Source organism: Puma concolor, chromosome B4, assembly GCF_028749965.1.
Source record: "Puma concolor isolate L17-30 chromosome B4, mPumCon1.1.hap2, whole genome shotgun sequence".
Classification (NCBI taxonomy): domain Eukaryota; kingdom Metazoa; phylum Chordata; class Mammalia; order Carnivora; family Felidae; genus Puma; species Puma concolor.
In genome coordinates, this window is record NC_141673.1 from 124,402,004 (window position 1) to 124,428,312 (window position 26,309).

At 36.3% G+C, this 26,309-nt stretch overlaps 1 protein-coding gene across 1 annotated transcript in view; it reads right to left on the minus strand.

The window, feature by feature from the left end:
• PLXDC2 (plexin domain containing 2) overlaps positions 1 to 26,309 on the minus strand; it is a 451,622-nt gene that overhangs the window by 114,104 nt on the left and 311,209 nt on the right. Inside the window, exons 5-7 of the mRNA XM_025930088.2 lie at positions 23,649 to 23,771; positions 15,969 to 16,087; positions 681 to 780 (exon numbers count right to left, since the gene is read on the minus strand). Of these exons, the coding sequence (XP_025785873.2) occupies positions 681 to 780; positions 15,969 to 16,087; positions 23,649 to 23,771 (342 nt within the window). The remainder of the gene's footprint in view (positions 1 to 680; positions 781 to 15,968; positions 16,088 to 23,648; positions 23,772 to 26,309) is intronic.

A 26,309-nucleotide genomic window follows, 5' to 3' on the forward strand; every position in this document is an offset into this window, starting at 1 on the left:
CACCAAAATTTTTATTTACTTCACTTTATATTTTTTTCTGTCATCTTCTTTTAGACTATCAAACACTTTTGTATAAACATGATAGACATAAAATGGCACAAACTGCTCTTTTGTTAGTAAATTTAAGTTTTACAAATAAATAATAGTCATATACCTATCAGTGAAATCATCTATCATTCCTTTATCTTCTTGTTATTAATGATAAAAATAGAGCTGTGTGGGGTGCCTGGGTGGCTCAGTCACTTAAGCTCAGGTCGTGATCTTTGGCTCAGGTCATGATCTCAAGGTTCTTGAGTTCGAGCCCCGTATCTGGCTCTCTGCTGCCAGCATGGAGCCCGCGTCAGATACTCTCTGCCCCTCCCTGCCTCGTGCTTTCTCTCAAACATAAATAAACATTAAAAAAAAAAATAGATCTGTGCAACCAAGCTAACTATACCAAAGAATCCAAAATTACACACTCTTGGCTTAGCTATTTGATTTCATTTTACCTAAATTATTAGTTGAAGAGTAACAGAGAGACAACGAATACCAATAAGAGTTATAAACCAAACAATAATCTACAAGCAGCAATCAGCTAAGTGATTCTGTTGTTCAAACAGTCACATCTGCCTAAACTCAATCTCCTTTAAATTTACCCCCACAGCAGGCTCAGACTTTGCGATTACGCTTCTTCTACATACTGGGAATTTGTTGGATCCTGTGGACAACGACAAATGCATCAGACAGTCCCACTTTCACTGGGTGATTGGTCGAACTTATCTGTGTGACCAAGACGGGAATCTGGAAAAGAAAAAGCAGATTGCTATGTGTTAGATTTGCATTTCATTTCGGAGTGGCAGTGGGGAGCATGATCATCTTGTTTACTGAAGAAAATCAGGTGCTGGAGATGAAGGACCAGGGAGAGTGAGCAGGAAATATTAGACAAGGAAGACATACAATACCCAAAAATAACATCTGTTTAGTGCTTTTGATGGGCTAACGTGACAAAAGAGCTCCTGGTCCAACAGACAGCTACTTGATGATGAAAGTAAATAGATTTTCTGAGGCTCTAACTGGTGCCGAATGCTGAAAACATCACACGTATAGGCACACTGTAAACACATTTAGTACTGGCTTTCATTTCGGGAATAGACTCTTCCTGTACCATTTGTTTTCCTAAAATACTGTATATTGCTTTTCATGGGTTTTTAAAAAAATCCTTGTTTACAAGTGGCCTTATAGATCTAAAACCTAGAGAAGGACAAGTAAGTGCACTGCTAAATATATATTTAACAATATCACTGTTGATTAATAGATGGTGAAACTTGGCAAATGTTAATGGATGTTGAACTATTCTGATTGAAACTTACATGGAAAACTTTATGAATCATGATGGGTCATCTCAAGGTCACATTTCCTAAATTTAAATCTCAGTGGAACCCAAATCTGAATATGACAGCCATTTTTAATATTCACAGTTAAAAAAATTAAAACACATTGAGAATATATTAAAGAGTTACAAATGAGACAAATCCTTGGAGCCAATTTTTCTAGATTTAGAAAACAGTCACTGGAGAGATGATTACTATGTTTATTACAAGTTTTATAGAAATAAAAATGGGCATGAAACTGTCTGCAATAAATAAAGGGACAAGAAACAACAAGGGGAGGATGGATGTACCAACAAATCTTAAGGTGGCATAAGCAGACTGTGGGCCATCTGCAGGTAATTCATTCAAGAACCTATTAGATCTGACCTTGTCTTATAAACCATAATAACCAGTGTAGCAATGAGAAGGAAGGAGAAAAACTTGGAGAGAAGATACAATAAGGGATGTACTGCTTATTTTTGCCCATGACATCAGGGAATTGTAAAAGGACTATTTGGTCAAAATTAACCAATTAAAAGAGGAAATTTTAAGTATCTGAAATTTATGGAATTATTTCAAGCAAATGGAAGATGCCATTTTCTCTTTATGTACTAAATCATCCCTTTCTTAAACAATGTTAAGGTATTGCCAATTTTATCTCAGTATGTCCAGTTCTTAACCAGCCTTATGAAGTATTCTGATATTTGGACAACAGAAACAAACAAAGCAAAGCCAACATTTCTGTCCCTAAAGGTTTATTCACTAAATGAAACTCTGACATACTTTATTTAGTGATTACTAAGCCATACTCAGTATCATATATGTAATTTCTTTTCTTTAAAAATTTTTTTAACGTTTACCTATTTTTAAGAGAGAGAGAGAGAGAGAGAGAGAGAGGAGAGCGAGAGTGAGACAGAGAGAGAGAGGGAGAGAGTGGGAGAGGGGCAGAGAGAGAGGGAGACACAGAATCCACAGCAGGATCCAGGTTCTGAGATGTAAGTGCAGAGTCCAACACGGGGCTCAAACCCACAAACCACGATTTCATGGAATGAGCTGAAGTCAGATGCTAAACTGACTGATGCTAAACCGACTGAGCCACCCAGGCACCCCTGTAATTCCTTTTTTAGTGGACTCTATACTATTACCCAGTTTTATATGCCATGTTGAGGTAGAAATGTTAATATAAGTGTCATTTATATTTAAGATGGACACAATTAAAGACAAAAAGACAAAAAATTAGTAAAAACATACGAAATATTTCCAATTCAAGTTATATTTTGTATATCCTAACAAAACAAAGTCACAATTGCCAAATAGCATTCGTACATGCCTGATCAGGATTAAGTATGAGAACTTTACTAACTTGTATTCATCACTTGCTTTCATTCTCCAACATCTTTGACTATAATTTTCCTCTGCAAGGTGAGAACTATTTTACCAGATAATTCTGTGTAAGTGATTGTATTCCTCTTATCCCATACTCAAAGCAAAACTTGAGTTCATAAAGCTCTCAACTGGAAAATCCTATTATATTGCCATGAATATTGTATTTTTATATAAGGTTTATTTTTTAGGTCACATGTTTTGTTTCTGCAGATCTCCTTATCATAGCTTTCCCTTCTTTTTAGATTTTCTATTCCACCTCTTCAATCTCTCTTCCTTATCACTTTCTTCACCTAGGCATCTTTCATTTTGATTTTATTGTCTCCCTCTCTTCCTTTCTCTCCCTTCCTTTATATTTTGTCTCTAAGTCAAACCCTCTCCTCCCATGCTTTATACCTGTGGTGGACTGATTGTACTAAAGGCCTACATCAATGGCCTCCTTCTTTCCAAACCCTTTGCCTTGTCACTTTTGATCCCCTCCCACTTGGACTCTGGCTCAGTAATATGACAAAGGGAGATGACAGCAAATGTGAAGCAAAAGGGAGGATCGAAAATGTATTTGTACATTTCCACCTTCTTTCTTGGCCTCCTGCCAATGTCATGAGAATGTATGCTGTTGCTCTGCTGAAAATATATGAGAGGCATATGGAGGAAAGTTCCCTTTGCAACAGAGGTCCACTCTGACCAGCTAGCTCCTAGCCAATCCACCAGCTAACAGCTGACACATGAATAAGCCCAGCTGAGATCAAGAGAGTACAAACCAGATCAGTAGCACTGCCAAGCTGATCCATAGGTATCTTGTGAGACATAAGATATGGAGTTAGGTAACTACATTTTCGGGTGATTTGTTACACAGCAATACTAACCAATACATTTTCTATTAGAGATCTAATAGCAAATACAAACTTCTCTGGTGTTTCTACACAAAATGAAGTAGCATTCTTCCTCCTAGATTTCAGGGAATCAGATAAATATCTCTGCACTTCTAGGTACAATTAAACTTTGAAAGATTGGAACGTTCCAGTAGAAAGTTCCATTTTCTACATCTTGCTTTCACTCTTCTAGATTTCTTTATTTCCTAGTTTATTCTTTTTCCTCTCGATTCCAAAAAATGAACACCAATGTGTTTAAGTTACCTAGATTCAGACTCATTTAACCTAAGGAAAGTCCATCTGGAACTAAAATGGGTAACCTAACAATGTAGACAGTGTTCTGTCACTGAAAACAATCCTATCATAATTGGCCAAACCCTTTAGGAAGATAATTGTAGATCACCTGTAAAGACCCTTTCAAACCTCAATTCAATGGTTTCACTCTGTTGAATGATCTTGACCTTTCCACGCTTCAACAAGTAAACTGTTAACAAGGGTGAAAAATTGTACCTATTTGTAAGAGAACTGAGGTAGGCAGAAATCATTGTCTGCTTCTAAGGGTAACATTTTAACTTGCTGCCGGTTTTCTAGTTATACTTATTCCTGGGACAGTGACTTCTGAGGACTAGGTCAGACAAACCACCATTACCATAAATAACTCTACTATAAGTCTTAATATAATGTGGAAATATAAAGCAGAAAATAAATTTCTGAGAATATTACATACTATATAAAAATTCTTTTCTCCAAAAGGCATATATGCTCTCCATGCTATTTGCTAAGATAGAATAAATTTGCTCAGTTACTAGATATTAATTGAATATCTTCTGTGTATTACTGTAGGCACTAGAATCATAGAAAAGAACAGAACAAAGATGCTGCTCTCATAGAGCTTACATTCTAGAGGGCAGGGACTGATATCAAAAAGTGAATGTAAGAATTAAACTATGCTGAGCGGTGGTGAGTGCTAAGGAGGAAACTAAAGTGTGGCAAAGAGACTAGAAGGGCATGGGGGCTTCCTTAGGAGAAGGAGTCACAGAGAGGTTCTGTGATGAGATGATTTTTCTGTAGTAATGAGCCTGCCATGTGGATATTTGAAGAAAATTCTGAGTACAGGAACCAGTACAGGCAAAGGCTTTGACTAAATCGTTTTTGGTGACTTTCAGAATTAAAAGGTTATCACTGGAGCATGAGGAGTAGATAAGATAGTTAAAGGAGACGAGAGGAGGTGGGGGCAAGTCAGAGGGAGCACCCATTCCCTGCAAGCCATGGCAATGACTCGGAATTTTATTTCATGTCATACAGTGATGGTTTAGAGAGTTTTGAACAGAGGAAAGCTGTTCTTTTACATCTGAAAAAGATCATACTGTGATCTGTTGTGTGGTCGAGACTGCAAGAGGCAAGGGGAGACAGAAAAACTAGTTAGGAAGGTATCACGATTGTTGGGATAAGAGATGGGTGGCATGGACTACACTGGAGTGATGTGTGTAGGAGGTAGAAGGGATGGAAAGATGCATTCCAGGTGAATTGTGAAGCCACTGCCATCAAGACACGCCATGGGTGTGAGGAGAGTGGGAGAAATAGGAGAGTCAATGACGTCGCCGCGGCCTTTGGTCTGAATAGCAGGAAGAAGGGAGTTGGGTATTTCATTGGGGCCGCCATTTTGTCCACCCGCGGGGAGGTTTTCACACCGCAGGCCATAAGGAGTTGTCTGCCTGTGCAGATGGCCGCCTGTGCAGCACTGAAGAAAAGTACTGGAATGTCCCGAGATGGACAAAATGAGAAGAGGAAAGTTTGGAAAAGGACAATTTTATGGCCATTCCACCGGCCTCAAGTGCTTTTCTTTAAAATTTTATGGAGTTCATGAATAAAAGCACAGATTTTCTGAAACTATGGTCTTTTATCCTAATTAAATATTAAAGTGAAAATGTACGAGAAGCTTTTAATTCCCTACATTTTCTTAGAAGGCACCCAAGTCTTTTATGAAACAATTACATATCAGGTTTTTAAAAAACTACTTTTGGCAATTGAATTAAATGCTTAATAGTGTAAAAGATTAATGAGGAAAAGATGAACAATTCTAGGCTTTCTCACAGATTCCTTTCAGAAATAGTCTGGCTCTTTCCACCTGATATTGTCATATCCTTTTTACCTCACTTTCTTGGACTGTAATCTTTTTATTTCAAGACATCAAAGGCATGGGCTGTTCTCCGAAAGGATTGTTCATCCTCTCACTTACTGCAGCCAAAGGAATTGGGCTGCGTCAGCTCTCTGTGAGCAAGTCAGACCAGTCTGCAGGTTTCCATATTAGTATTTAATTAGAGACCATTAAGATGAATCGGGAGTACTGTTAAAAGCCACATTTAACTGGAACTACTTTGCAACAAAGCAATTGTATGTGGCGTGTGTGTTTATGTATAAATAAGCCATCTAGAATTATAGCTGATATTACACAGAATTAGTTCAAGAAAGGGTCTGTCATATTGCCACAATCATCTATTCCACAGACGACTCTTAATGCACAAGGATATGAAGTCAGAGAAGCCATGGCCAATGAGGATGTCCAAGTATGAGAACTCTAAAAACTTTGCTGTATGGGAAGCTATTTTTTTTTATCCATTGTACAAATTTATAGTCATTCTCAAAATATTTCCAAAGTTAGTTTCTGGGGTTTTCAGGAAGCCATCCTGAAACAGTACCGATTGTAAACTATAGATGCTTTAAGAAAAAAAAAAAAAAGAAAAAGAAATGTAGCTTCATTATTTTCAAGTGCCTATAATAGTTGCCTTTTTATGACTGAAGCAAAGCTAAATTTTCACTTGGCCTCTGTATGATTTGTACTGAATCATAAATTTTTGAGAATGAGTTTCACAATTACATTCATTCCACAGGATAGTTATAGGAAAGGAACATTAGCACCAGCTAAAATATGCTTCCATTTCAGCTTACACAAGCATTTCTACATTCTTTTCTTTAGGTGTTTGATTTTTGTTCCATTTTTACAGGACACCAATGGGTTTATTATTTAAGTAAGTATAAATTTTTCTACAAGTGAAATAGTGAAGCAATATGAAGTACAGACACAGAAAAGATTTGCAGTCGGCAGACAAAATTAAGGCAGAAAAAAATATCAGGGGCGGGTAAAGGTAGAGCAGAGCACCCTGGTCCTTCAAGGAAGGTTCAGAGGCAAAAGCGGCTCTGTTCCATGCTGTGCTATCATTCTGCAGGACACAGAGGCATAAATGCGACACATACAATGTGAGCTTTTCTGTCTGCCTCTAAAGCAGTTAGGGAGATAACAGCATGCTGTTTGAGTCAGAGGTAATGGAACTTTATTTTCCTCTCTCTTCTGCACTGCAAACCTTGCCAAAACATTCATTTGTTTCCATTATGGACCCAGCTATCTATCTAATAGGCAGCATAGCATCTCAGCAAGGGCTTGATTGTTAAGTGTGGTGTTCCAAAGTATGAATCACATGCCTATCACTGGAGAAGAATTACTCTAAACTCATTTTTGTTCACTTGCTAATCAGCCACATGGTGTCTAGTAGCTTAATATATATACATTAAAAAAAAAATCCAAAGCTTACTAGTTTACCCGTTCTCACCTGCATTCAACCTTCAGCTTCCTACCTCATCATCCTTAAATATCAGATCTGGCTTCTGTGTTACTCGCAGTAGGGTATCCAATTATAAAAAGCCATACTTTCTTTTATTACTATCAAAACAACACGAAGTCCTGAGTATTAGTGTTTAGTTGTCTGAAAACTGCATTTGAATAGAAAGGCTTTCCATTAAAGTTGACAATATAAAAATCCATTTGCTTTCCTGAATATTGTTAGCATTTTGCACAATTATTTTAATCCTGTTTTAGCTTAGTTACTGAACTCTTTCCATATGCCAGGTATTGAGAGATGAAGTTGATGGCATGAAAACAAAGGAAAGTCATACGCTAAAGATACATTCTTAACATCCCTCCATTCCCCATCTCCACTATCACACCCTATAGAAAATCTGGAAGGAGACAACATAAGATAGTTCCTATATTAAAATAGGGGTTTCAGACTTAATCTCTACATAAACTAACACCAGCCTAGGGTAAGAAAGAAGAAATTGCTGTGGGAGGGAACTGGAGGGAACATACCCTGAGTACATTTCCCAGCCAATTGTTGCTGTGTGGAAATGTAGGGTAAATGAGCTAGGGCTTCCAATTTCTCAAGGGGTGATACAAATCTACATTTTTATTTAAAATCCGCTGATATCTAAATGTTGACAACATATCCATTTTACACACACACACACACACACACACACACACACACACACACACCACTGTGACCTGTGATTTAAAGACTGCCCCTTACTGAACTGACAAGTAGAATTGGAGCTTCCTATAAAATAAGACAATGAGGCAAATGCCTGCCTGTAGAAGGCTGTGAGACTGGGCTCAAGACAATAAGACTATAGTGAGGCCTTTATCTGGGACTACAGCTAGACAAGGGAGCTTGCATACACATGGCCTGGCAATCAAACACTAGGGGAAAAGGGTGGGGATTGGGCAACTCCTTGGGTTTGGAAAGATATGTAGGTTGCACAGACCTTTTACCTCAGAGAGGGACAAGAGAATTCTTTGGTCTTAAAGCACTGAGCAGGGAGTTGGGCTGATATGGGCAAGATCAACATCTCAGTGACATCTCAGGGGTGGAAAGGAAGAAGGACTTTGAAGAGAAAGCACACCCAGAAAGATCAAATATGTTGCCCAAGGACAATACAACAGCTAGGGGCAGGGCCGGCATTAGAACAAGTTTCTGTTTCTAAAATTACTTCCTCTAGATAGATCCTTCCACCTTGCTACTTGACTGATTGATTGATTGATTCTTACCCACAGCATTTGTTATAGAAACATTATAAAGGGAAAGTGGGTCAGTCTGTCATCTTCTCACACTATGAAAAGTAAAAAGAAACTAAAACATCAGGAGGTTTTATGTGTGATATAACTAAACCATAAAATACATCCACAAATGCAAATGAGGTAGATCCTAAATAAAGGCATGTTGATACAATTTTACATTTCATGTATTTAAAATACAGGATAATGCTATAATGTAAAATCATCTGTGTCTCCATTTTCTTTCGTATTATTTCTTGAAAGTTATAATCAGCATTTTATGTCACCTGGGTTTTCTTAATCTCGTATCATAAATTTATTAAATAGATTTTATTTAAATAAAAACATAAGTATATGAATATATAATGTGCATGTATAGATGTCATACATATATGTATGTGTGTGTGTATATATATATATATATATACACACACACATATATTTTTCTACTGGGAGAACTATTAAGTTTTTTGGATGCAATATATTATATAAACACATGTCCAACATTCTCACACACAGAGCAATAGTCATAAAGGCAAATTACTTCATATCAAAGGTAAATGTTTCACTGCTCAGTTCTTATGGCTTTCTCTTACTCTCTTGAATTATTTTTTTCCATAAATTCCACAAGCTCAGCAATTGTTCATCTTTTAATACTTTCGGGATGATTATCATGAATGAAGAAGCATTACAGTTCAAATAAGAGAAAGAGTCTTGAAGGAAATTTTAAAAGTGCATTAAGGGTGCTATTTAAACCTATACCAAATAGGCAATGCTGATTTATTAGCTATGCCTTCTTCCATGGAAACAGTGGATGTTACACTAAGGTACATTAAGTTTAAATACTTAAATGGTGAAACAGATTAGAAAGTGATTTTACTTAATAAACAATAGAGTTCTTCTATACCGACCTCCTCTAAAATTTGCTGAGGAGATAGTAAGGTATTGAACCAAGAAAATGGATAGAATAGGTGGACGTGTAAGTAGGGTATGCATTCTCTGTGATTTCCCCACCACCTTATAGAAGGATTATATGACTTTCTTTTTAATTGTGTTGTCTGAAATTGATGACTACCCTCTCCCTCTCATGAGCTAAATAACTGAATTTGCAAAAGACACAGGAAGAACCATGTCCTTCCCTAGTCTGTATCTAAAATAACAACAAATTCAAAATACAATAGGAGAAATAATGTAATAAATTCAAAATACAAAAGAGAAACACAAGTCAAAGGAAATGCAACTTCTAAATTATGATGATATGCTAGGAACGAGAGCATCAGGACTGTAAGATACCTGATTTCAAATCCCTAATGTTTTTGGAACGAAATCTTCTTTTTTTTTTTTTTTTTTTTTTTTTTAATTTTTTTTTCAACGTTTATTTATTTTTGGGACAGAGAGAGACAGAGCGTGAACAGGGGAGGGGCAGAGAGAGAGGGAGACACAGAATCGGAAACAGGCTCCAGGCTCCGAGCCATCAGCCCAGAGCCTGACGCGGGGCTCGAACTCACAGACCGTGAGATCGTGACCTGGCTGAAGTCGGACGCTTAACCGACTGCGCCACCCAGGCGCCCCTGGAACGAAATCTTCTTTATAAATAGGTAAGTTCCTTGGTACATTAACCATGATCCCAGATTTTAGGTCTACATCTACTATAATGAAACAAACAACAATCACTATTCAATAGTAACTAAAATAACATAAAGGGGAGCCTGGGTGGCTTAGTCAGTTAAGCGTCCGACTCTAGATTCTGGCTCAGGTCGTGATCTCATGGTTCATGAGATGCAGCCGAGTGTCAGGCTGTATGCTGATATGACAGAGCCTGCTTGGGATTCTCTCTCTCCCTTTCTCTGCCCCTCCTCCGCTCATGTGCACACGCTCTGTCTCTTGTTTATTTTATGAATAAACATTTAAAAATATAAAAATAACATAAATAATATGGGTTCTAGGTCACAGCTGGTTATTGACAGAATAGGAAATAGGAATGTGATTTTCCAAATTCTATTTGTCTAAGAAAGGGTGCATGTTTTATTTTTATTTTTTACCTAGGTACAACCTCTTTTCGTTAAAAAAAAATTAACAAAATAAATAGGATAATGCTATGGAAAGGCGAACCATTCTTACCTGTGCCCCCAAGGGGGCAGAGCTACAGTATAATACTGACCAGCCAGGAAAGATCATAGAGAATATCAAAGTGAGTGAAGCAGTTCAGGCATTTCTTGAAAAGGAAGTTTGGAGGGAGGCAGTAGGGGTCAGTGATTAGGAATACAGGTTCTGGAGTCATATCCAGATGACTTTGGGTAAATCTTTGTTTGACAATTTTGGGACAGTTATTGAATGTCTCTGGGTGTTTTAGGTTCCCTTTCTATAAATGATAAAAGCAACTACCTCTTGTTTTTTGTGAGAATTGTATGAGATAAATGGTAAACACTTAGGTCTCTGCTTGGCATATATGAAGAGCTCAATAAATGTTAGATTTTATCAAATTAGGGGATTGTTGTTAAAAGTGAATGGGATTTCTGGTTATGGCAGACAAACTGGTAAGAGACCATTTCTCCTACTGAGATCAAGCAGGAAAGATAAATAACATATGGAAAGCACCCGTTGAAGGCATCAGGTGGCCATCAAAGAGCAAAGACTTGAAAAGCCAAGATTCCAGAGAGAGGAAATCACAGAAGTGAATGCAATACCACCTTCCTGTCAAGGCATTTGGTAATTTACAAGCAAGATTCAGACATTGAGAAACTGAACAAAACTTCAGACAAACCGTGAAATCATGACCTGAGCCGAAGTCGGAGGCTCAACTGACTGAGCCACCCAGGTGCCCCCGAAGGACTACTTTCTAAAAGTAAGTGCTAACCCAAAATTTAGCAGTCTTTACAAGAACTAATGCTCAACTTTGAAAGAGCTTAGCCCTGACAGTATTAAAGTAATCTGTTTGGTATTAAGGAGGGCACTTATGTTGAACACTGCATATTATATGTATGTGATGAATCACTCAATTCTATTCTTGAAATAAATATTACACTATATGTTAATTAACTAGAATTAAATAAAAATTTGGAAAAATTAGAAATGTTTGCCAATTAAAAAAAAGTAATCTGTTCCATCCTACCTGTCAAACAAAAAATGTAAACCCTCTCTGGAGGAAGAAAACAATGTCCACAACCTCCATCTATTCCTTTAGTAGTTTGTAAACAATGCCCAACATTCAATCAAAAATTATCTAGCATAAAAGGAGACACAGCCGAATAGACACAAAAGAAGACATCCAGATGGCTGACAGACACATGAAAAAATGCTCAACATCACTCATCATGATGGAACTACAAATCAAAACCACCACAAGATACCACCTCACACCTCTCAGAATGGCTAACGTTAACAATTCAGGCAACAACAGATGTTGGCAAGGATACAGGGAAAGAAGATCTCTTTTGCACTGCTGGTGGGAATGCAAACTGGTGCAGCCACTCTGGAAAACAGTATGGAGGTTCTTCAGAAAGTTACAAATACAGCTACCCTATGATCCAGCAATTGCACTACTAGGTATTTATCCAAGGGATACACGTGTGCGATTTCAAACATTGGGGAACATGCACCCCAATGTTTATAGCAGCACTATCAACAATGGCCAAAGTATGGAAAAAGCCCAAATATCCACTGAAGGGTGAATGGATAAAGATGAAAAGGTACACACATACAATGGAGTATTGCTCAGCAATCAAAAAGAATGAAATCTTGCTATTTGCAACTACGTGGATGGAACTAGAGGGTATAAAATGCTAAGTGAAATTAGAGAAAGACAAATATCATATGACATCACTCAGGTGTATGAGGAATTTAAGATACAAAACAGATGAACATAAGGAAAGGGAAACAAAAATAATATAAAAACAGGGAGGGGGACAAAACATAAAAGACTCTTAAATATAGAGAACAAAGGGTTGCTGGAGGGATTGTGGGAGGGGGGATGGGCTAGATGGGTAAGGGGCAGGAATCGTGGTTGCACTATATGCTAATTAACTTGGATGTAAATTAAAAATAAATTAATTAATTAACACAAAAAAAGCCATGACCAATGAATGAAAATCTAGAGGAAAAGAAAAAAAAATACAGCTGATAGAAAGAGACCCAGAGGCAATCTAGATATTAGTTATCAGCCATGAACTTTAAAGGAACTGTTATTAATATATTAAGTCAGTAGATGAGAAGATGGTTAATTTTATCAGGTAATTAAATCTATGCACAAGAAACAAATGGATACTGTGAAATTGGAAAATGCATTCATAAAGGGAACAGTTGGTAATCTGACAGGAAATTAAGAAAAAGACAGTATGTTTTTTGTGATTTGGCTTCATCCTAAGTAAACTATTTCTTTGAAGTTAACTACAATAAACAGCTGCGTAACAATAACTTAAAACAGAATTTTAAATCTTTGGTTCCAGAATACAGAGTGACAATCAGGAGAGATAGCTTACTTCTTTAAATGAATCCATGCTGCCATGACTTCTCTCACTAGTATGGCTAAGAGAACATTGGGACTGTGGTGAAGGACCATCAAATGCCAGGAGCAAATCTGTGTTCACTCTTATTTTAAACATCAGTAGTACTTCCCTATCTTAATCATATTACAAGCCAGATTAGTATAAGTGCAAATATATGTTCTCATTTATTGACCATTATTGATCTGGTTGGCACATGAAAAATTATGCTGTTGGAAAAATGACCATACATGGGACATGAGAGTTGAAAGACATCTGAGTGGTTAGGATGGGCAGTTGATACATTAACAGTTAACACAGGAAACATCATTAGCTACTGACATAAATCACTTGATGGAAATAAAGATGAAATTTGCATCAGTAAGTTTACTTGATGCATTACTAATTTTACTCTACGATTTAAACAAGTCCTCTATTGGTAGTTTCTGCATAAATCAGATTTTTTTCTTCTCATTCACACAAAATGAAATGAAATGAGTAACATAAAATAAAATAAAACAAAGTTGGCTTAGCCAGTTAGTAGCAACTATTACAGAAAGAATTGTGTTTTACTTCCCTATCTATAATGTTGATTTTGCAAGTTTAAGCTGGACAGGAACACAAAATTATACTCTTATTATGTCTTTACAATTTTGTTAGCTCTACACCTTAACTCAGAATACTTCTAACTTTGTGAGATTGTGATTGTGTCATCTGTTGGAGTCAGAAAAAAAGATCCTTAAACACCAAACATTAACCAATATTTTTAAAAAACAAATAAGAAATAGACTTGTGAATTGCTATGCATAATGTCCTTGAGAAAGAAAAAAAATGTGGAGGTATTTTGAGATTACCAAATTAGAGCCTTTAGTCCTGAATTTGTCCTTAACTAGTTCTGTGCCCACAAGCATGCCATTTAACCTTTCCGACTCAGTCTGCTTAGCTATAAAATAAAGATAATTATGTATGATCTAATTCCATAATTAAGCCACACACATTTATTATTACTTTCATGTGTCAGTGCCTTTATGAATATTGAGAATATAGGACATTGTTGAAGAATTGAAAACTATACTATATGTGAAAGCATTTTGTTAAGGATAATACATTATGCAAACAGCTATTTTATGCTATTGTGATTGTAAATGTTTTTCTAGAAGTGTCAGGAGCATCTAGCTTTCCCTCAAATGCAAGGGAACCCTTACTGTGGCAAATTTTACAAATAGAAATTTGCATCAACAAAATGAAATTCATGGCAATTATCAGAAAAAAAAAGGTAGAATATGAAATAGAAAACTGCTTTCTAACCAGGACAGAGAAAGGGCAAGGCAAATAATAAAGTAATGACTTCTTTAGAACTCTGAGTTCAGAAGGACTAATGTTCAGTAGGATAATAGTCTGGGAATATAAAGAAAGTGTTAAAATTGCCTACTGGTATAATGTTACCCATGACAAAACAGGAAAACCATAGTGGAAAATTCTTCTTTGGTTAAAATAAAGAAAATAAAAAAATATTTTAAAAATACCAAACCCCCTACAAAGAAGGAATAGGGAAAATGAACTGCTACTCTGCTAGGTGAGACACCCATGGAGAAAATGTAAATAAAGATGACAATTTTGATAATAAAGACTAGAGACAGAGACCACAGTACAAACACAAACCTCTGCTTCAAAAATGCCTACAGTTATTGAGATTTAAGACCCTAGACTTACGGACTCTGCATCTTTCCAGAAAACTTCCCACCATTGGTTAGAATAGTTGAAAACTAACATTCCATAATGTCACTATGCAGTTCCAGGATTACACTAGATTACACTATAGATACACCATATATATATAATATATATATTCATATTATATATGAATGATAGACTATGATATCAAAACATAGCTCTGGATAAAGAAGCACCAAGCAGACCAGATCCTATATTATATTCCACATGGAAGAATTCTTCAAAGGAGTGGAAATATTTAAAACGATTATAAGATTTTCAAAGGTTGACTTATGTCATTAAAATATAACTGTCCCTCACTTTATAGAAAAGATGCATTTCAGAAGACTTAACCAAAGTGAATAATTTTTAAATAGCCAGGGATTCATTTGCCAAGAAAAAAATAACTCTTCACATAAGATACTGAGTCTATGTTATTATAAATATCCATTAACCCATGGACTAATAATTGTCCATCATCAATTCACATTGTCAAAATTCCTCTCACGCCTAGTGACTACCTAAAATATCGCACAACTGTTCCTGGAATTTTATTCTTGTATTCTTTGTTTTCTTCCCTAAAAGTTTAGGATGTCTATTAGTCCTTAATTATACTGTCAACAGAGTTCTTAAACTTAACATACTATAATTCTAATTTAGACATTCTGTAAATTTAAGGCTATAATTTAATACATTTCCATTCTTTACTTTGTTAATTTGGTAAAATGAAGCAAACCATAAGTTTGAGTTCCATTATTCTTTCTGTCACTTAGACCTCTAATTAATTTTTCCTCTCAGGGTGAAATAAATACTGGCCAAAGGAATTATGGGTCCTGATTGCTTTCAGTACTGGGGCATTGAGCCACACAAGCTTTCGTATATACTAATACTTTTGGAATTAGAGCCAAAATATGTCACAGAAATAGACAAAGGAAGAACAAACAAAAAAATAAATATAAATAATCAGATTTAGATGAGAAATCCTTCCAAGTTGGAAATATTTTTTTCCCTGAGATATTTCATTATAATACCACTAGGATATAATTGTTTCATAATTTTATGCAACTCATTGATCATAATGTCAGGATATAAAATAAAACCCAAAGAATTAACAATCAGTGCCACCTAGTATATTAAAAATTTTTTTGTATGAAGCAAAACAAACCAACACATGAGAAAATGATTTGAGGTTCATGACTGTAAAATGACCCTTTCTTAACACTTGGAGAAAAAGATAGAGGTCAAGATCAAGGGGAAAGGAAATCATCAATATATTACTTACTTCTTTATATCCAAAGATGATGCGTCCATCCATGAGGAGGGTTGCCTGGAATGTGAAGCTTCCCAGGTTGTAGTTATCCTGGAGATGTACGTGGTCCCACTGGACAACAAGTGCTGTGCCTATCAACCCCATCGAAACAGAAGAAACACATTGATAAAAATATACCAATGAATTCAGGTGAGAGACTTCACAAAACCATGCATATAGTCTTCAAATCTAGTAGTTGTGCTACTTGAATTTTATACGGTTAATTGGAATTCTTTATTGAAATTGTATTTGAGATATTTTTAAACAATTGAGTATTCTCTAAATATTTAGTAAAATCTAATCTCATACCGAGGTTAATATTGAGCCCAGTATGAGGGAATTTTGCCTTAGGAAGTCCATTCATGTTAATGGGTACTGTCTGCTTAAATTTCTATGAGCCACTTTCAAAATGCAGCCCAAGTGGATTGAATGCACTTCAAATATATTTGACAAATGCTAGGAAAAAAAACGAACACATTCAGGAAAGCTAGAATCACTTGTAAAAGACCTGAAAATGTCTCTTCCATACTTAGAATTATACTCTTCCATGCTGAAAAAAATTCCAACACTAATGGGAATTTTCTTCTCTGGTTCACAATGCCTGTATTTCTTTCTTTGTTGTACTGCTTCAAAGAGGCTGCAAGGTAGCTTAAAGGGCCCTAGGCAAAGATTTCTGAAGTCCCCTTCAAGCTCAAGTACACTGGGATAAATGAGTCTTCAGTGGTATGTATCATATTCTGATGAGTCAATCTGCCAGTATTTGCCATAAAACTATTAACACGAAATATAAACTGAAACAGTTTAATAGCCACCAATGAGAATTCATAGTTTTGTTTTAACGGACATTGTGTCTTTTCTTTCTTTTTTTCTTTCTTTTTTTTTTTTTTCTAAAAGAAAACAAATGAGGAGCTAAGGCTTTTGCTTAGTTCTAAGTATTGGATTTTTTGTTTGGTTAAAAAATAGTCCTGTTTACATTCTGTGAAAAAATGTTTTACAGAAATGAAAAATGTTTTACAGAAAATGAAATTCACAGAACCAAAAGAGATAAGCTTATCTTCCAGGTCAGTAAACATGTGATTAAAAAGGAAAAAAGAAAAACCAAGATCGTACGACAGAGAGCTTGTGGGTTAGTGAAGATGCAGAAGTGCTAGGAGGGTGGTGTGCCCGGGAGTGTCCTGGTGTGTAAAGCTCCGTACCTCTTCCCACATACCTTGCCCTGTGCACTTCATCCATCTGACTGCTCGTGAGTTAATTCCTGTACCTGATGATTGATGTAAAACAGAATACTGTCTTCACTGTGTTTTTGAGTTCAACTTACTGCTGAAAGCTTTTAACCATGATGGGGACATAGTAGGCTTCTGAATTTCCCTCCTCCCTTGGAACACACCTAACACACGTGTAGCTACACACAGAACAGTTTCCTGTGGGAGAAATCGAAAGCTGAATAACTGCTATAATTTGGGCAACTGAGAAAATACCCACATTGAAACTGCATGCATCTGGGTTCTGTGATCCTCTCCGGAGCCCAAAAGAGCCAGTGGGCACTTTCTCCACCTTCTCCCTTTTGCTCACTCTGACAACAAAACCAGGTCAGCAACATCCTTCTGGAAAAGAGCTTGCACACATGTCAGGCACCCAGCTTTTGTGGCTGCAGCCTGAGAGCCAGGCTCCCAGATCACCTAGTTCTTACGGACAACTGGATTTGCATTGCAAGTCCCAAGGATGGTAGCAAACAAAGAAGCAACAGGTGTGCCCTTGGGTACTTGCCATGGCTATCCTCCCCCTCCCCCACCTAACCCAGGGCTTAGCAGAGAGAGCAGGCAAAAATGCCCATCTCCTAGTCTTTCCCTGGAAGGGGTGTGACTACCTACTTTGTAAGCTGTAGCATGACTGTCCAGCTTCTACTTAGTTCATCTAGGTGCTGACTGTTATCCTCCCATGGCCAAAGAGAGCCAATTAGCACTTCCCCCACCATCTCCCTCCAGATAACTCCAACAATAAAACAAAGTTGCCAGTATCTATCTTGAAAGAAATAGTCCATACATCTAGTGTCCCCACTTTTACAGCTGTCATCCAGGTTTTAGGCACCCAAATCACCTTGCTCTGATAGCCAATGAGGCTTATATTTACAAGACCTAGAAGATGATGGCAAATAAACAGTTTCTAAATGGGTGAAGGAGCACCCCCTTATGGCTATATATATCCCAGCTTGGTGCAGAAAGACCAGGAAAAAATGCCTATCTCAGTTTCTCCCCAGAAGTACTTTGCATACGTTCTTAGCTCCTGCCTGAGGGTCTGGCCACAGGTAAACCCTGCATGTAGGTGTTGACTGTGATCCTGCTCTCTGAAACACTGATGGCTTCTTGGCACATTCTCGACTACTGGGAACCACCAAGAACAAAAACAGTAGCAGGGACAATCATAGAGGTTTGAGAGATAACCAGGAGCTTGGGCGGGACTGACTGATGTGCTTTGTGTCCTGCATAAGCCACTTTGACAAGATTCAAGGAGTCTGCTATTTTATCTAATGTGCAGAAACTAACACGGCCAAGAAAAATGAAAAAAAAAAAGTAGGGAAATATGTTCCAAACAAAAGAGCAAGATAAATTTCCCAAAACCAATCTTAATGAAACAGCAGTAAGTTAATTTACCCAAATGAATTCAAAGTAGCAATCATAAAGATGCTCACTGAGGTTACAAAAGCAATACATGAACAAAGTGAGAATTTCAACAAAGATATAGAGAACATTAAAAAGTACTCAACAGAAATCAAAGAGATAAAGAATACAATAACTAAAATGAAAATTTTAATAGAGTGGTTCAACAACAGAGTAGGTCAAGTGGAAGAAAGCATTAATGCACTCAAAGACAGGGAATTGGAAATCATCCAGTTAGAGAAGCAAGAAGAAAAAAGAAGGAAAGAATAAATATGGCTTAAGAAATGTATGGGACACAATCAAACAGACCCATATTCATATTATAAGAATCCTAGAAGGACAAGAGAGAAAGAAAGGGAAAGAAAGCTTGTTCAAAAAAATAATGGCTGAAAACCTCTCTAATCTGGAGAAATAAACATACATTCAGATCCAGGAAGACCCAAAACCAAAATAAGATGAATCAAAGGAGACTCCTAAATAGCCATTTTTCTAAAGATGATATACAAACGTCCAACAGGATATAAAAGGGTGCTTGACACCAGGCATGACGGAAATACTAGTCAAAAGCACAATGAGATATCACCTCACACCTGTTGCGATAAAAAGACAAGAGATAACAAATGCTGGAGATGGTGTGGCGAACAGGAAAACCATGTAGTCTGTTTGAAATGTAAACTGGCACAGCCACTATGGAAAACAGTATAAAGTTTCTTCAAGAAACTAAAATTAGAACTGTAGTATGATCTAGTATTCCCACTTTAGGGGTACATACCAGAGGAAACAAAATCCCTTTTCAATTTTTTTTTCCAACGTTTATTTATTTTTGGGACAGAGAGAGACAGAGCATGAACGGGGGAGGGGCAGAGAGAGAGGGAGACACAGAATCGGAAACAGGCTCCAGGCTCTGAGCCATCAGCCCAGAGCCTGATGCGGGGCTCGAACTCACGGACCGCGAGATCGTGACCTGGCTGAAGTCGGACGCTTAACCGACTGCGCCACCCAGGCGCCCCACAAAATCCCTTTTCAAAGAGATATCTATACTCTCTTTTTCACTGCAGCATTATTCATAAACTTAAGTGTTCATCTACAGATGAATGGATAAAGAACACACACACACACACACACACGCACACACACACACACACAGTGAGGAATATTATTCAGCCTTAAAAAGGAGTAAAATTGTGCCTTTGTAACAACATAAATGGATCATTATGCTAAGTGAAATGAAGCCAAAGAGAGAAAAAGAAAACCTACATAGTATCACTTACATGTGGAATTTAAAAACAAAACATAGTTGAACTCACAGAAATACATTTCAGAATACTGGTTGCCAGTTGTTACTGGTTTAGAATATTGGTTGCCAGGAGTTAGGGGATGAAGAAAATAGCAAGAGGTTGGTAAAAATGTACAAACTTTCATACACACTGCAAATAAGGTCTAAGGATCTGATACATAACATGGTGATTGTAGTTTCTAATACTGTATTGCATAACTGAAATTTTCTGAGAGTCAAACTTAACTGTTCTTACCAAAAAAAAAAAAAAAAAAAGGTAAATATGTGAGTTGATGGATGTGTTAATTAACTTCCCAGTGGGATTCCTGTTGCCATGTATACATATATGAAATCATCACCTTGTACACTTTCAATATAGCAATGTATTTTGTTTCTTTGAGGTAAACATTTAGAATCCCAAAAAAATTCTTTTGGATTTTATCTGGGTGCTTTTAAACATAGGGAACACCACCATGAATCCGTGTTCCAAGTGAAAACTCGAGTCTCTTCTTTTATCGGCATCTATGTATCTATACTACACTTTTTTAAATATCAGACGGTATGAGGATAATAATAGGCAGGAAACTTCCATACGCATAGAAGTAAAGGGGTTTCTGATCAGGAAATGCCTACTAACGGTGCCATTTTTCCTTCATGCATGTTGGCAACTCTCAAACTCTAGTCTCTTTTTTATTCATTAATTTCTGTTAGGCACTTAAATGGTACAGACAAAACACCAAAAGAGAGGGCAGAAGACCTATCCTCTGTCTTGCCTCTACAACTTTTTGCAAGGCCTTGGACACACCTGCGTGAACCTGTTTGTTCTGCTACAACATGGTGGGGGAGGGCAGAATAGTTCTTGCTTTCTAGGGATTTCTGCATTAAATACAAGGAAATACAGTTACCTCAAATTTTGTGCCAAAGAAAGATCCATATAAATGGAGTAATTAAATGTCTTTAATGCAAAATATCTTCTGATGAAGATATTCTTATTTATTTATTTATTTATTCACTCATTCATTCATTCATTGAGCATGTGTGTGAGTTGGGGAGGGGCACAGGGAGAGTGAGAGAATCACAAGCAGGCTCCATGCTCAATGTGGAACCCGATGCAGAGCTTGATCCCATGATCCTGGTTTCATGACCTGAGGCTGAAATCAAGAGTCGGACACTCAACCAACTGAGCCACCCAGGCACTCCAAGATATTCTTTCCTTTTTTTCTTAAAGTATTTATTTATTTTTGGGAGAGAACAAGTGAGGGAGAGGCAGAGAGAGGGGGACAGAGGATCCAAAGCAGGCTCTGAGCTGATAGGCTGACAGTAGTGAGTCCGATGTAGGGCTCAAGCCCACGAACCCTGAGATCATGACGTGATCAGATGCTCAATTAAAGTCTGAGCAACCCAGGTGCGCTGAAGATATTAATATATTGTCAGTAGCAGGCTTTTTAAAATAACAATTAGTTACTTTAAAATAAGTTTTTTTATTTTAAGTAGAACCATTATAGCTCTCCCAACATTTATTAATTTGAATGGTTCTATGTACATACTGAGTGGTTCCTACACAACTGAAAGATTATTTAAGTGTAAATGTTATTAAATTTAAAGCTAAATTATCTCTATCCTGTTTTGTCAAATAACCAATATTTTAAGTTTCCTCTTTTATTAAAAGGTACTGAGGGGTTCCTGGGTGGCTCAGTTGGTTAAGCGTCAGACTCTGTTTCAGCTCAGGTCATGATCTCAGGGTTTCCTGAGTACGAGCCCCACATCGGACTCTGTGCTGACACTGCAGAGCCTGCTTGGGATTCTCTCTGTCCTTCTCTCTCTCTGCCTTTCCCCTGTTCACACTGTCTCTCAAAATAAATAAATCAACTTAAATTTTTTTTTAAAAAAGTTACTGAAATCTAAAACTTTATGATCTACAGGATGGTGGGAGTGGCTTTTGGAGATAAAATCTTCTATTTCTCCAAGTAGCCCCCAACTCACCTATTGTTCTGGAGGGAGCAATTGGGTAAGTAAACCAGGGAGGCACTTTTCTTGGACAATTATGATGTGAAAGTATATACTGTCAAAAGAAAACCTTGGGTTGAAGAATGGAATTTACATTTCTAAGGAGCTGAGTTAGCGTGGTCCATTTCCTAGCCCATGACTGTCAACCCTACACCATTTCTTTCATGATGGGCGCAAGATCTAGTGACGTTCTTCCTTAGCTTAAAGATGAAGGTGTTACTTATGTTCATATATCAGACCACATGAGTTGCTACACTGTCCTATGTGGTTATTGGAGAGACTTACTTATGTCATTATGCTTTATGATTTTGATGTTAATATTATGAAAAGTCGGTTATCAGAATTCTGTCCCCATGAACAAATGTCTCTAACATCATCTAGTAAGTGACAGAGCTTAGAAAATAATCAACTTTCATCAAATCATTTACTAAGGTGATTCTGTCTGGAAGGTCATGGAATAAGTTTCAGGTAAGTGTCTGGTTATAGTTTTACCCCAAGTATCTTTACAATCTACTTGGACACCCTTGTCTTTAGCACCTCATATTTTTAAGGTAGGATAGCGTTTGATAGCTCTTAAAATAATAGGGGAGGTAATTATTATGGCTAACATTCAGAGTTACCTAATCTTGGAACATACCTTTGTGCTACTCAAATCGTTTGAAATGTGTTTCTCAGAGCATATAGCTAACTACATTTAGTTTCCTTCTTTGTTTGCTATTTTGATCTGTAAAATGGGTTCATTGCACTGGTCAGAAGATTGCTTTTAGCAAAATGATCACATTTCCCCAACGCTACTGTCACTATTAAGTCTATACTACCCACCAGTAAATTTCTTCCTTGGTCATTAAGAGTAGAAATAACTGTTCACACCAAATAGTTCCATAATTTTAAAAGATGAAATCGTCATTTTGGCAAATAAATACTATTTTTGTATTACACAGTACAGAAATTTCTATCTTCGATTTTTCAAAACAAACTTTTCCTTTCATATTTTCTCTTCTAAAGTCATGTAGCCTTCCAAAAGATAGAGACACAAAATCCATTTATCTGAAGGTCTTCATAACTCGAAATTCCTCACTTAGATTTCAATAGCAGTCAGTGATATAGTCAAGGTTTTCGCTATTTTATATGTCCTCAAATAATAAATAGTAAGGATAGATTGTCAGTATACCTGACAAACCCTGGTAGGCTCTATTTCCTATTTTAAAGTCAGGAGAACTTGATTTTCATAAGTGTATTTTAACTATCCGCTATGTATTTTTTAAAAGGTGTGTTCATCTTATGGTACATATCCTTCATAAGTTTTGGAAATTTAATATCCAAGTATTATGCCACTTGCCTCTATTTGAAGATAACAAATTATCCGTATTTAGTTTTTTCAACAATAAGGACTTATTGCAAATAGCATTAAATGAATCTATTTGCTCTGTTCAAAAAGTCATTGACAGCAACTCATTTATTACAGTGCCTAAGAGAGGTGTTAATAAAGAGTTGTTGAACCAATAAATGAATGAATAAATAAGTGACATGTGACCACACACTTCAAGCCACGTATTAACAGTTACAGTATATTTGTCGACTCAAGGCATTTGCATCAAGCGATTTACAATCCAGCTTACCAGAAAAACTCCAGGGCATTAAATATTAATATGAATCTGATGATCGATGTCTGAAAGTACACATTCAATAAAGAACAGGCTGGCAAGTACATACCATTATCAAAATATCTGACTGTTGAATTTCTGGATACACTGGGATCGAAATTTGCCATTAAAGGTGCTATGTACTGTGTGGCTGTTAGCATTCGATGTACGACTTCTCCAGTGTATATGAAACCTGTAGTTGGAAAAAAAAATAGGAAATAAGTTAAGGAAAATCCCATAGAAAATTTTAATTAAAGTACCTCCAACTCCGTTGCAAAATAAATACTCCGTTATTTATTTTGAAAATAAAATATCAAAGTAACTAAAAAAAGGAATATAATGAATGTCTTAACGTCTGATAAACAACAGTCTGGATTAAGGAACAAAGTCTCATATGATTTTGTAGTACCTTGCAGGCTGGTAAATCAGAAATCTAGAATATGTACAGTTTTAATTGTGGGAAAGTGTGGACTGTGGGAGAGATCATCAGGCTAAAAAGGTAATACAGTATGGTGTGTAATTCAAATATTCAATCTGCCATTATTAATCCCTTGTTATTTTAACACTAGCTGAACATGCAAGTCCTTTTTACAAATGAATGCATTTTCATGATGTTTAATTGCATTTTCACAAAGTTTAATTGCATTTCTTCAACTATAATCTCAGTTCAGGACGTTTTAGAAACCACACATGGATATCTTCAACACTAAAATGCAGAAAACATTCTAAACCTTTTTGTCAAAATTGAAAGAATGTTAAACACCCATAGAAAAACTTGTACATTGCTCAGTTATTATAATACTAGCACTCTATCAAGAAGAAAAGCATTATATGTTACAGATAAAAGGGTAAGGCACTAATAATGCACAAATGACTCTCTTTAGAAAGTTATCAATGGCAGCCTATTCTAGTCGTTGGATAATGAGAGAGAATTAACTACAAAGAACTTCATATTGAATTAACTTTCAATAGCTCTTATGTTATAACTCTGCCTACTTCCAATTATTCACATTGGCTTTATTTACTTTGTGTATTATCCATGACAAATTGTTAATCCAATACTGGCTTCTTGCCTCCAAGGTCTTTTGCTTCCTGAGAGGACGGTCATCTCAGTGAATGATAACTAATTTTAATATTAAGCTAAGAAATGCACAATTAAGAACATATATGTAAAAAGGCACACACACACACACACACACACACACACACACAGTAAAACCCAAAGCAAATTATTTGTGATAATGCAATTGTAATGTTTAGGCGATCACAAGTTAACTAGCTACCTGAGACTACTATAGATCATTTTCTATTTTCAAAAGAATTAATGAAATAAAACAAGCAAGAGTTTAAAGAAACACACAAAATTGTGTAGATTTAAACCTCTAAAAAAGTGTTAAAGTTTTTGTTACTTCACTTCATGGTCTAAATAAAGCTTTCATTGGCATATTGTGGTCATTATTGTTTCAAATTCTCAGTTATGGTTTCTAGATAAGTTATTGGAAATTTAAATCTGCAGTTATTTACTTGGAAATTAATTTCTTTTAGCAATGTCTTATTCCTTTGACTTCCTTTTCGTTTTTCATTAAGAGCATAATTACATTTTAGCTATTCACTTTAAAAAATGTATTTCTAACTATTAAAATCTTACCATGTATTTTAATCATTGATTACTTCTTGTTTTCAAATGCCAAGTAATATGCTTCAAAATAAATTTCATTTGCCTTCAGCAGAATTTTGTACAATTGCAATTTCACATATCTCAAGTTTACTAAATGATATTAAGATACAGTGACACAGTCATCACTTTAATTTTATTTCCCTGTAAAATTTGAGTCATCATCAATGTTCAAAGTGAATATCACATTATGAAAATTATAAAGATGAAGAGTAACTATTTTTCAGGATCTATGATGTATTTGTTTATATTTTCACCATTTAGGTAGATACAAAAATCCTATATAAGTATGATCTTTCTTTTTTTTTTTTAATGTTTATTTATTTATTTTGAGAAGAGACAAACCACAAGCTGGGAAGGGGCAGAGTGACAGGGAGAGAGAGAATCCCAAGCAGGCTCCGTGCTGTCAGCACAGAGACCAACGCAGAGCTTGATCTCACAAACTGTACAAACTGTCAGATTATGAGGTCATGTCCTGAGCTGAAATCAAGAGTTGGATGCTTAACTGACTGAGCCAACCAGGCACCCCTGCAGGTATGATCTTTCAATGAAAGGATTAAATTATACTCTGAGAATGCTCTGTAAGGGACAGTGGCTCTGAATAGTTATTTCTCTATTCTACATTCTCCATGTGCTAATGGAAGAAACTTTGTGTGATTTAAAGAATAAAGAGGGCAGTAATCAAGGCAATATGATAATTGTGACTCAATACTAAATTAATTTTCAAAAACAAGTGTAAGAAAAGCAGCAGCAAGTTCCCAGGAAAACAGAGTTGCAAAATGCAGGACAATAAATGATTTCAGATGTCTAATTCTTACTATTAATGCTTAAAAGATACATATATGTATATTTTTATCTCTGGATGTTTCCACATATATTTGGCAAAAAAAAATCATTCCCCATTCTCCATAACCCAGTTTTCAAATCATACAAATCCTTAACGGCCCCTTGCCTTCACCAGGAAAAAGTTTTCTAGAACTACAATTTCCCAAATTGCAAAAGCGAAGTCTCATCTTGTTCCCACAGAAATAAGTAAAAATATGGAAGAATCTGTTA